Here is a 12,480-nt window from a genome sequence, read left to right on the forward strand (position 1 = left end):
ACGAGCCTTCCATGAAATAACTTATTAAACTGCGGGAGGGAGCATTGTGATGACTTTCTTCTAGGCACTGAAGTACTATTTCAAGAATGTGCGAATTTTGGTGTCGGATGATGTTAAACATGTTGTTCAATAACTCGTTAGCACCTTGCATATCCAAGTTCGCTTGTACAGTGTGAAGGTCAGGCAAGGCTTCAGGTTACGTAATCAGAGGTGAAACAATAGTCTTTATCATAATAACTTGAATAAATCTTGCCACTTGCGAAGATCAAACCTGATTCGAATGCAGCAAAACACGCGGAGGAAGAAGTGGAGGATTGCTTGCTGCGATAGCAGCGACAAATATGGTAGCTTTAGATCCGACCATCACCGAAAATTGTAAGAACTAAAAATCTAAAAATCTGAGGAAGCAATATTGATATTATGCTTGGATGAATCAAGACCCGATGGATCCTCACGTTTAATCATGAATGCTTTCACTCTACTGATCAGAGGAAGTCGCAAACTAAGAAGTTTGAGAGACAATGTGAGTTCGTGAAAATCGTAGGGAGAATAACGCCAGAGATGACCGATTGTAGCTTTCGATACGGTAGACTTAAGGATCTGCAAGATTAGCACTCTAACACTCAAGTTAGTATGTGAGAAAGAAAAGTGCAGCGTAATTGAATTTGAAACTTATTACTTAAATTTGACGTCTTTTCTCTATATAAAAAGAGGGAAAATAACGAACTAACTATTTATTAGTCGTGATTTGCAGAGGATCATTAAATGTACTCGTAGTTGAGATCTCTTAGGATCATTGAGATAATAATCATTTTATGCTAGAAAAATTCTAAAAGGAGTGAGACCCTTTTTAATGATCGGTCGGAGTTGATGTGGTCGATTCAACACAGTTGTCCATTATATTAACCATCCAACATAATACCCATTATATCAACCATGTAGAATATAAAAAATTGTGTTTTTGAACTATTTTATAGGGTATAATATTGTTTTGTCTTATACTTTTTATTTTACATATCAAAAGCATGTTAAATGTCGTAATAGGACATGGGTGAAGGACTAAAAAACGCCCTCGCCACCTAAAATTAAACCAACAAAATTTAAAGATTAAAGAAAACAAAGTTTAAACTTAAATTAAGGACTTACTTACCCCCGTTGAGGAGACAAACAGAACATGAAGACACTAAATTTATGTTCGTACCCTCACCCCATGATTTCCTCCCGCCGTTCATCATCTCCCACAACTCACAACGCTGTCTATGCTATTCCTCCTTCTCCTTCTCTTCTAACTCAACAAAATTCTCTCAGGTAATGTCTCCTTCTTTTACTCATTTCATCAATAACCAACCTCTTGACTGACTACTACTCCTATTCCAGATTCGCCGTTCTTGGCGCTGGTTTCGCTGGCCTTTCTGTGGTTTGGCATTTGTTCAAGGTACTTTTCTCTCTTTCATAGAAATGATTCAATGTAACTAACCCTAATGTTGGTGAGAACTAAACTTGCAGCAAAGTCCTAAGGAGTTGAACCTAAAAATTGATATATATGATGAAGTCGGTATTGGGGGTGCTGCTTCTGGAATCTCTGGAGGTCTTCTTCACCCTTATTCCCCAAAAGGTACAACATTTCTCATTTTTCATCTTCAACTACTGTCTTTGGATGTAATGGCTCATTGTGTGGAATATCCTGAATGATCTAGTTAAGCCTCTATGGGAGGCTGCTCAGTGTTGGAAAGAGACCATAAAGCTTTTGAGAATCGCCGAAGAAGCTAGTCTTTCCAATGACTGCAAAATTGAAGACATGAAAGCTTTTGTGGTTAATAAAAGGTACTTTAGATTGTTTTCCACTGTCTCGTTTTTGAAAAAGTTTTCCTTTTTAGTTTGGAAACTCCATATACTGTATTTATTTTCCATTTACACCCACCATTGGAATCTTAGAGTTTCTTTACAATGCTGATGATCAGCTGACTTCAGGGGTATCTTACGACCGGCAATGGATATGAAGAACGTGACCAAATTGAATGATGTAATGTCTCTGTCTATTTGATACATTGCGCAAATATTGGTTATATGAGACTTGAGTTTCTTACTGAAAATCTTCCTTTATGTTATTTTTAGAACGCCGGGAATTGTCTTTCTTGCTGCAGAGTAGAAAGACTTAATAACGAAGAGGCTCAAGGTCTCTTACCTGGTGTATTATTACCATTTAACACAGCTTTCTTTATGCCTGAAGCTCTAAATATCAATCCTCAACACTACCTTGAGGTTTGCATGACTAGTTTTAAATTTTTATGATGTGTAAATTCTTTCTTTTCTTTTTTCAGGTTACCACTGACTTTCATTCATTTTGATAATACTATTAGGCACTTTTTCGAGCATGTGAGAATTTAGTGAAAGAATCATCCAGTCAGGACTTTGGGGAGAAACAGCTCAGTTTACACCAAAAATCTGTCCATGGACTTTCTGAGTTTGAAGGTAATATGCTTTGCAATTCTTTTAGGTTTTTGTTCTTTTATTCACTGTGTTGTTCTCTGAGTGTAAACATGATAACTACTTCTGATTTTTCCTCTAAGTTAGGTGGATGCGGCAATTTTAATTTTGTATTTTTATGCAAGACAAATTTAACGCCGTAACGAATGAGTAGGGGGAATTGGGTAGTTAATCTCATATAGTATTGGATAGCACTTGCCTCCGAAATGCTATAGCTGTATAGCGGATCATGATCTGTGTACTAAATAAACATAAATACTCAAATATAGAAAAATACACAAAATTAAAGAGACCATCATGCTTAATAGCTAAAGAACATAAAGTATAGAGCAATAAAACTTACGCAATGAAGAAGAATATAACAAAACAGAGCTAAAAGTAAAATGGAGAACAAAATGATTGTTTGTGAGCAAGAAAATAACAGGATGAAGAATAGAACATTATGTTTAAAAAGGTTGGGACATGGGATTGAAGTTTATGCCCTTAAAAAAAGAGAACGATTATAATAAAAGAGCTTGGGGAATTTACCCTTGAACCCTAAAAGCAGACGTGATAGGCTTTGGAACTGCATTAGCAGCCGCAACAACCGTGCTGAGGGCGGCTCACAGGCCAAAAGCGTCACGCCGAACCCTACCACTGATACACTATTCTGCTATAATGCGCTAGTGACAATATAGGTTTGACCTAAGGTTAAAAGGAGTTGAATGAGATAATACTCTCCTAACAACTAATATTTGCCTACTTGAAAAACAAATCTGTAAAGAATAAGTAATCATGTTTAGATGGCATTGAATAGAGAAGCTCACCTCTGGTGGTTTTCTTGGAGCGAATCAACCAGAATGATAAATTCATCACCTTTGACTAGGAATTGATTGGAATGAAAATATGCATGATTGAACATTGAACGCGGTTTGCAAAGAGTAAAGACTATTTTATGGGAAACAAGGGAACAATCATGTTAAAGTGGGGGCAATCCTTACAAGCTGGTTTTGTAAGGATGAGTTAGTCCCAACCACAAATCTAAGTTGCCTTTAGGTTTCCGCTATCAAGCCACCTATCATTTATATCCACACCCCAAGTCCAATAGAGTTGGGTGTGAGGCGTGTGTTAAAGTTGGGACAATTCTCACCTTACAAGTTGGTTTTGTAAGGTTGAGTTAGCCCCAACCACAATTATAAGAAATCAAAATGGCGTAAAACATTATTGACAACGGAAAAACCGACAGCTTTTCAAGGAAAATCAAGGAAACAAACCTGATAGTAGCTATGTTGAAGGAAGAGCTTTGCTAAACAGCCAAGCAGTCATGACTCAACAGAGGAGAAGTATATAGAGAGTAAAGACGAGAGGAGTTATTTCGTGGAGGGGCGGTAGCCACATGGATAGGAATCATTTCCTAGAAGGCTGTAGCCACATGGATAGACGATCTGTATGCAGCCAGCATCAGTGGTAAGTGGGTCTTCACTAAGGATGGAGTTATGGGTCGTCGACATAGTAACAATTTCTTCACCGGAACTGCTGTGCGGGGTGTTACTAACAAGGTGGTTGCTGCCACGTCAGTGGAATTGCAGGACCTCTGGATGATAAAATCAAATTGAGGGGAGTAGTATTGTGTAGACTGCTTCCACCAATTAAACTGTCACACTTGGGCCTGTTTGTGGAGAGGGAACTCAGACCAATTAGCAAGGAGACAGTGGCTATTAATGGAGCTGATTGATATGATTTGGTAACAAAGGAGAATGATTCAATCATGCAGATCCAAAATAACGACATGGTTTATGACCCCACAAAATAAAGGGAAGCAGCGAGGGTCATGAAGTTTATCTCATTGATTAAACCAATATTGCTTGAACCTCCATAGTCAGTCAATCAGGTAGTGTTGGATATGTCTTCAAATTACAATCATGAAAAGGGTGAACAAGAATTATGTAGGAAATAGAAAATGTGCGAGGGTGTTGAGAGAATGAATGATCATATGATTCATCACACGAGTCCTAGCGATGTTGATCTAAAATCAGACTTTTCCTCTTATGATTGTCACTCGGATTGGCAAGCTAGAAATAACAGCATCTCCCTCCAATTTGTAACAAACTCGGGAGAATTAGTCGGAGTGAAATAGGGCTTATCATTCAATTGGTGTACTTTCTTTTGATTCCAATAAATACTATATTCTCAATCTGATTCAGTAATGATGATATTTCTTCCCAATAGTGATGGATCCATGTTGCCTATAATTAAGAATAGGCAATTAGTAAGGTTATAATCGGGAGATTCCTGGTCTATCGTATATCCGGAGATTTGTAAATTCAGTCAATAAAGAAATTCCTTTTCACGATTCAGTTTCTATAAGCACATTACTTAGAATACTTTTCAAGCATCTAAATTGGCTGAATGAAGGCTCTCATGGTTCAACATTTTTTTTAGGACTCCCTAACACATAAGGGAAATTACAACCAAACTATAAAGGAAACGAAGACTATTAATTTGAGCAAGTTACAGGCCTTTCATTTTTCATGCTAGTGACTGAAACATTTTTCCTTAGATTTTTTAAGATAACTTTTTCCTAGTCATGATCATACATTTTAGCAGAGCTTTACATTCTCAAGACTGATAAATATGTTTCATGTATCAGGGGAATACGACGCAGTCATCATATGCCTTGGTGCAAAAGCAAACACCCTTCCTGAGATTTCTGGGAGGCTTCCTTTGAGGACATGTAGGGGTGTAATTTTGAACCTGGAACCACCTGATATTACGAGGTAAAGTTAAATGTTTAGCATGCTTCAATCTGAAGAAGTCTTTAGTTTGGCACAATTGGCTCTCATGAAACAACTATTAGGCTGTAATACTTCAAAGAGTATTGTTTTCTTGGAAGGAATCTTTATTGAATAAAACATGCTAGAGATTACTCTAAAGTTAATATCCCATGTGAGAATTATCCGGCTTTGTTTCCAGGTGTTATCCTGAGCATGGACCTTCCATATTATCAGATGCATGGATAGCCGTTGAGAGCTCTCGGAGTCTAAATGTGGGTTCAACTTGGGAGTGGAAATCTATAAATTCATCACCTGATGTTTCAATTGACGAAGCTTCAAAAGCTCGTCACGAGCTCCTGCCGAAGGCATCTACTATTTATCCTGAAATAAAGGATTGGGTTTTCACCGGAGCAAAAGCTGGTCTGAGGGCAATGCCTCCACTCACTCCCCTTGGATCGCTTCCACTTTTGGGTTGTATTAATGATTTCATAGGCAGAAATCATAGTTGTAAGTATTGGTTATTTGGAGGGTTAGGTTCAAGAGGATTGTTATACCATGGTTGGCTAGGTAATTTGACGGCGCATGCGGCGCTTTCCTGTAATGAAGAAGTAATTCCATCCGAGTTGACTTCTTGGAAAAACATTAACCCCAAATTTTAGCATCCAACTGTCACTAATCAGATGACATTATTATAGTTTTGTTGAATATTGAAAATATATTTTCCTTTGCGCCTTTTAATTTAGGCTCCATTCAACATATTTGGTTATAATTCATATAGTTGAATTAATTTTGATTCTGAATTGAAATAATTATCTGCTCTACTGAATTAATCACATTTTTTGCACATGATTAATCAGTTGTGGCACGCCTGTATAAAAAAAGGTGACCATGAAACATTTTCTCAAATAAGAGAGGATCATGCATCTAAATTATGACTTTATTAAGCTGAATCCATATACTGAATTGTGATTAGCAAAATAGCACATAAAAACTGCATATAAATTTCATTCCTTTATAAAGCTTAAAACTAGTGTTTTTTCAAACCGTTCAATTTTATTTACAGCATTTCCTTTGCTTGGTAATAGCCATCTATGTTATTACAAAACCTAATCAACCTATACTAATCGTCAATGTGAGATATCACATCCTTGCACATAAGGTCTACGAATCATAAATAGTGCATTTTTAAACCATCTATGACATTTACATTTTCACTCAAATTCCGGATGTAGAACAAAAAATGTTGGACAACAAAAAAGAGGACAAATTAATTTTAAGCCAGAGGTATCGGACCACATCTTCACGAGCAGCCTAAATTAGTCAGTTCTTCATACAAATACGAATAGGCTCTTCTCTTCCATCATTATATGTTTTTAGACTGTGTAGTTTTGTTGCATGGTGTCAACGTCGAGACCCTTCGACTTGACTACTGATTCAACATGTCCCTTGAGTGTGTGAAGCTCTCTCATCCTGCAAAATTCAATAAACACGATGAATCATCAGCTCGTTTGGTTCAAATTCACTACATGCTTTCTAACACTATCAAAATTGCTAGTTATTAGTTGTTAGTTTTGGAGTTGTTTCTATAATATTATGGTACATATGCATTATTTTGAAGCCAACTTGTCAATACTCACCTGGCATTCTCAGCACGTCTCCTGGCTTGTTCAGCAAGTTCAGAGTGCTCATGGCCGTGACTGTTCTTCGGGGCCTCATGGGATTCAAGACCGTGCATTGTGCGTTGAGCCGCAGCCCATTGACCCTCCCTCTCACCTTTCCCGTAGTCCTTCTTTGTTGTGAACGCAGTCTGCATTACCACACCAACAACACATGGTGATTAAACTAAGGAAATGATATTTATCGTGGGAGTGTGTATCAAGAAATCATAACGAAATCTCTCATCGGCTATTTCACACACCATGCCCTCTTCATATTTGTAAAATGTGGAGGCTTATTTCATATTCTTTTAAATTTGTGACATCTGAGCATTCGATACGTCCGTGAGTAAACAACACTAACATCATTTAGCGCGTAAAATAAAGACTACAAACATATAAATAAAATAAAAAAGGAAAGCTTCAATCTTTATATAATGATGGATATTTGTTTCAAACCCTGTTTTGGATCATGTTGTCCCAGGCACTGCCTGTGAGTCCCATGCGGATAAGAAACTTGAGGATGTCAAGAGGAATGTATGTAATAATGCTGTAGATCCAGATAACTCCAGCCCATTCCCACCCAACTCCATTGATTCTAGCAAAGTCCCAGTGTGCATACACAGCAATGACAGTTGCAACCTAGGTTGAGAGCAGTTGAATGTCAAAGTTAAAACCAAACGCATGACGGAAACATTTTGGTTAAGAAAATAACAGTTTTTGATGGAAAGAAATGTTAACTAACCAATTGTGCGGCAATGAAGGCTCCAAGAAGCATCAAACCAGGACGCTCGACAAATGACCAGCTCCTTGACCTGGTAACAAAGATAAGTGCCTGACTAATGATACTCACTTGGAGGTAGAGAGCCGAGTTGAGATGTTCTACGCTGTCTGCAATTGGGCGGACACCAAAAATTTCCTAAAAAGAAAACATGTTTATTAGTTTCATTCTATTATGGGAGTTGTTTCCTTTGGTGTTGGGTTGGCATAAGCTAGTTACCGAGAAGAAATTGGTTTCATAAATAAGAAAGAAGAAAATTGCAGTCATGATGGCCATATATGTTCCAAGAACGACTCCGGTGGCGAAGATTTCCTTGAGCTTCCATGAGTCAGGAACAGGAGATGGCTTCACCCTGTCCTTGGAGATGGTCATGATGGTTCCGTCATTCAAAATGGCGATGATCAAAACCATGAAAGGAGAGAAGTCAAACTTCCATATTAGAGCAACGAGCAAGAACCCGAGAACGATACGGATTGTGATGGAAACTGCATAGATTGTGTAGTTCTTCATCCTTTGGAAGATGGCCCTACTTGTCAACACAGCACTCACAATCACACTCAATCCTGGCTCGGTCAAGACAATGTCTGAGGCACTTCTTGCGGCATCAGTTGCATCAGCGACTGCAATACCAATGTCTGCCTTCTTCAATGCTGGTGCGTCGTTTACACCATCTCCAGTCATGCCACAAATATGCTTCCTGTCCTGTAACCTTTTGACAATCTCGTACTTGTGCTCTGCATGCCACATGTCAAAGGTTTTTGTTAGCCAATTTTCATGTTTTTAAAAAAAGGTTCGTGACCACAAATTAGGTCCCAACATAAAACTTCTGATGTCTTTGCAATGTCAACGACTACAATTTAAAACTTTGCTTATTTTTATGAGTTAGAGTGCTCAGTATGGGTTTAAATTAATGTCGTTACCAGGGAAGACTCCAGCAAATCCATCAGCCTTCTCAATAAGCTCATCAATTGGAATTGATGCAATAGCTGCATCTTTGCATTGGCCAAGAAGGGAAGATGAAGGGTACATGTTGGTTCCCATTCCAAGTCTGCGACCGGTTTCTATTCCAATGGCAAGTTGATCACCAGTGATCATCTTAACATTAACACCGAGGTCAAGAGCACGGCGAATAGTCTCCGCACTGTCATGCCTTGGAGGGTCAAAGAGGGGTAAGAGACCCAAGAACACCCATGGTTCTCCTGCACTCTCCTTGGTCTTTTCTGAAACAGTCTGCAAAAAAAAAGGTAATCATGTGCATTTGTCGGAAAATTTATTAATTATGCTTCTTAGAAATAAAATCACAGCCATTCATATTTAGGCTCTTTACTCACCTGGAAACCAACAGCCAAGGAACGAAGCCCGCGCTCGGCATACTCATCGATGGTTTTGTGTGCCTTTTTCAAAATATCTCCCCTAAGTTCACAGAGCTCAATAATCTGATACATATAAGTAAGTAGTTAAATATCTTATGATATGTACTGTTATGTTATTATTTTCCAAAAAATATATATACTTCATTGGATTACTTGCTCAGGAGCACCCTTGCTGCTTCTGTGCCAATCACCATGTTGGTCGATGAAGGTAATAGCTGTGCGCTTGTCCACAGGATTAAAGGGCAAGAAATGCACCTCAGTAATTCCCGCTCTCGCCTAACATGTCATAGTATTAAGCCAATTACAATGATTATTTCATACAAGAATGTAAATCATAATAAATAATAAATACCTCCTTGGGATCGCTCAACATATTCACAATTGACGCATCAATGGCATCCTGGTTTTCAACTCTTGAAGCTCTTGCAGCATATAGGACAACACTGTCCTTGTCCATGTTATCTGGAAAAACCTGCATTGATAGACAATTATGTAAGTTCTCATTTGTTGATATTATCTTTTATGTGAGCCACAAACCTCAATCAAGTTCTTGTCCACGCTAAGCTTGTTAAGAGTGAGAGTTCCAGTCTTGTCACTGCAGAGAACGTCCATTCCTGCCATTTCTTCAATGGCTGTCATTCTCTTGGTGATAGCTCCCTGCTGAGAAAGGCGGTGAGATCCAATAGCCATGGTCACAGACAAAACCGTTGGCATGGCAATTGGGATACCTCCAATGAGAAGCACCAACAAGTTGTCAATACCATCTCTGTAAGTTCTATTCTGGATCGGGTACATCACAATGATCTCAATCAACATTCCCACAGCAATTGAGCAGATACAGAAATTACCAATGGATGTCAACACCTGATGCAAAGCAATCAAATTAGTATTCATAGATCAGTCTAAATTTGGATCATATGTTGAACAATAAGTGAATCACCGAATAAAGGACATTGACAATAATTTGATAAAATAGAATAACTGGATTAATATACACTGGTCCGTGTCCGACACCGATAACATAACATACATGTATGTACTACCTTTTGGAAGTGACCAACATTGTTAGTGCTGTCTACAAGATGTGCAGCTTTACCAAAGAAGGTGTGTACACCAGTGGCAATGACAATAGCCTCAATTTCACCTTGTTTGCAAGTTGAACCAGAGAAGACCGCATCCCCAGGGTTCCTTGTTACAGGCAAGGACTCACCAGTGAGGGCAGATTGGTCAATCTTTAAGGGATCTCCTTCCAAAAGACGGGCATCGGCTGGAACAATGTCACCCAACTTGATACTGACGATATCTCCTGGTACCAAAATTTCAGCTTCTTGCTCACTCCATTTTCCATCCCTCAAGAGCTACAAAATTAAAATTGGGTGAGTTTGAGATGCAGCATTTCCGGTATTGTTTTCGTCAATGAAACTCATGATAAGCAAATGTTACCTTGGTTTTGGGGGCAAGACCAGCCATCAAAGCAGCAGCAGCATTTCCAGCATTGTTTTCCTCAATGAAACTAATGGTTGAGTTAATGATAAGCAACACCATAATACCAGTAAAATCTTGCCAATCCGGTGGCTTTCCCTGTTATGCAACAAGTAATTATCTGAGAACAAGTTCCTACCTATGAAACACGGACATCCCAAACACGACATAGTGACACTAACATGACAACACCGGTAATAATTAAAAAAAACAAATAAATTAAACCTGATCACAAGTGTCAGAGACACATATTTTTTCAGAGGCTACAAAAACATTTGTAAATAATGAGTGACATACATACCCCTCCATTGGCCAATACAATGGCCATGATAGCAGCTGCCTCCATAACCCATGATAATGGATTCCACATAAAACCTAAAAACTTGAGGAGTTTGCTTTCTGTTTTCTCCTCTAGCTTGTTTGGTCCAAATATTTGGAGCCTCTTCTCTCCTTCCTCGGATGAGAGGCCCTCTTTTGTACATTTTAGCTGCTGAAAAACTTCATCTATCGGAATGTTTTCCTACACAAATAACAACTTGTTGTCATTCATTATTAACAAACCAAATGGTATATAAAATAAAATCCAGAATATTATTTATTCATATGGCTTACGAGGTCAACATTCTCGTTCTTCAGATCATCAAATGAAACATCTGAAGCCATGATAAAAGAATTTAAGCTATAAAGCTAAATTTATTTATTTATTTATTGAATAAATTTTTATTTTTTTTCTATCTATCTCTTCACGTCTCTACCCACCCATACTCTAACAGGTAGAGAGAAACGGAGAGAAAAAAGAAAAAGAAGAGAAGAATATATAGAGGATGATGCAAATGAAACTACATGCTACACAAAAATGTACACAGAAACCGAAGACTGCGGGTATTATATGGTTGTTGGAGCAATCATTTAGACACATCTGAACCTGTAATTTGTCCGTGGAATGATCCAATCATAGACCACGTGTTATTTCATGTTCCTCGGTTTTTGTTTGTTAAACTTTGTTTGGAGTTTTGTGGCTTACCAAATTCCTAGGGATTTTGTGGGGTCTTTAGTATTACATGCATGATGTCTTGGAAATCAATAAGTTGTACGAGAATACCTCAACCATAATGAGATAAAACTTAGTTAAATGCGCCAATTTGTTTATTCTCTCATTTAAATTTGACAGTAGTAAAAGTTAGAAAGTTGCTATATTGACACCCAAAAATCAAACACGGTATGTTACACTATTCAAAATATAACATGATCAGAAATTGTTTGTGTCAGAAAGAAAAATATAATTATTACACATAATTAACTTTATACAGTGTAGATGTCACTAAACGAGTAAAAATAACATTTCTCTAACAATTATTAATCGTTTATCCATGTAATACACAAACCAACACTTGTAAAAATTATTTATTTATTTTCTAAAATAGTTTGATATATATATATATATATATATATATATATATATATATATATATATATATATATATATATATATATATATATATATATATATATATATATATATATATATATTGGTCCCCCTATTTTTAAGTTTTTTAAAAATTTAGTCCCTCCATTTAAAAAATTAACTTTTCATTTGATCGACTGATTAATGATGTGGCGCATGCGATTGACATCCACGTCAATTATAATTGAATATTTTAATTCACAGTAATTAATATTTATGTTAAAAAAAAATTAATTAAAATAATGATTTTAAATGAATTATTAATATTGCCTTTGTTAATGGAAGGAAACTATCTTTGTTGCCTCACTACGTACGTGCCTTAGCCGTGTTCTTCTTCCTGTCATTTTTCAAACTCGATTTCTGTTTCCCACATCTTCAATCCTCCTTCTTTGTTTTGTTCCCAAATTCATCTTCCTCGTCTTAAAATGTTTGAGAAATCAATTTTAAAAAGTAGCTACATAAACCGTTCATTAAAGTACGAATG

At 37.2% G+C, this 12,480-nt stretch overlaps 2 protein-coding genes across 3 annotated transcripts; one reads left to right on the forward strand and one right to left on the reverse strand.

The window, feature by feature from the left end:
• The first annotated feature begins 1,123 nt into the window (after positions 1 to 1,123).
• LOC127087720 (uncharacterized) lies at positions 1,124 to 5,978 on the forward strand. The gene is made up of 9 exons (XM_051028682.1): positions 1,124 to 1,308; positions 1,378 to 1,435; positions 1,507 to 1,615; positions 1,698 to 1,824; positions 1,972 to 2,023; positions 2,116 to 2,262; positions 2,361 to 2,472; positions 5,117 to 5,243; positions 5,440 to 5,978. The coding sequence occupies exons 1-9, from the start codon at positions 1,175 to 1,177 to the stop codon at positions 5,897 to 5,899; spliced, it is 1,326 nt and encodes a 441-aa protein (XP_050884639.1). The 5' UTR covers positions 1,124 to 1,174; the 3' UTR covers positions 5,900 to 5,978.
• Positions 5,979 to 6,265: 287 nt separating this feature from the next.
• On the reverse strand, positions 6,266 to 11,516 carry LOC127087573 (ATPase 8, plasma membrane-type). 2 transcript variants are annotated; one of them, XM_051028515.1, is made up of 14 exons: positions 11,144 to 11,516; positions 10,833 to 11,051; positions 10,493 to 10,630; positions 10,093 to 10,407; positions 9,587 to 9,913; positions 9,402 to 9,521; positions 9,203 to 9,325; positions 9,008 to 9,112; positions 8,597 to 8,906; positions 7,896 to 8,410; positions 7,641 to 7,814; positions 7,355 to 7,537; positions 6,878 to 7,047; positions 6,266 to 6,710 (listed from the first exon to the last, which is right to left on the reverse strand). In XM_051028515.1, exons 1-14 carry the CDS (start codon positions 11,192 to 11,194, stop codon positions 6,614 to 6,616), a joined length of 2,847 nt encoding a protein of 948 aa, XP_050884472.1. In that variant the 5' UTR covers positions 11,195 to 11,516; the 3' UTR covers positions 6,266 to 6,613. The 2 variants fall into 2 exon arrangements, with proteins under 2 accessions (XP_050884472.1, XP_050884545.1); XM_051028588.1 differs by lacking the exons at positions 10,493 to 10,630; positions 10,833 to 11,051; positions 11,144 to 11,516 and having other exon boundaries at positions 6,267 to 6,710; positions 10,080 to 10,224.
• Positions 11,517 to 12,480: the final 964 nt, after the last annotated feature.

This window comes from Lathyrus oleraceus, chromosome 1 (genome assembly GCF_024323335.1).
Source record: "Lathyrus oleraceus cultivar Zhongwan6 chromosome 1, CAAS_Psat_ZW6_1.0, whole genome shotgun sequence".
NCBI lineage: Eukaryota > Viridiplantae > Streptophyta > Magnoliopsida > Fabales > Fabaceae > Lathyrus > Lathyrus oleraceus.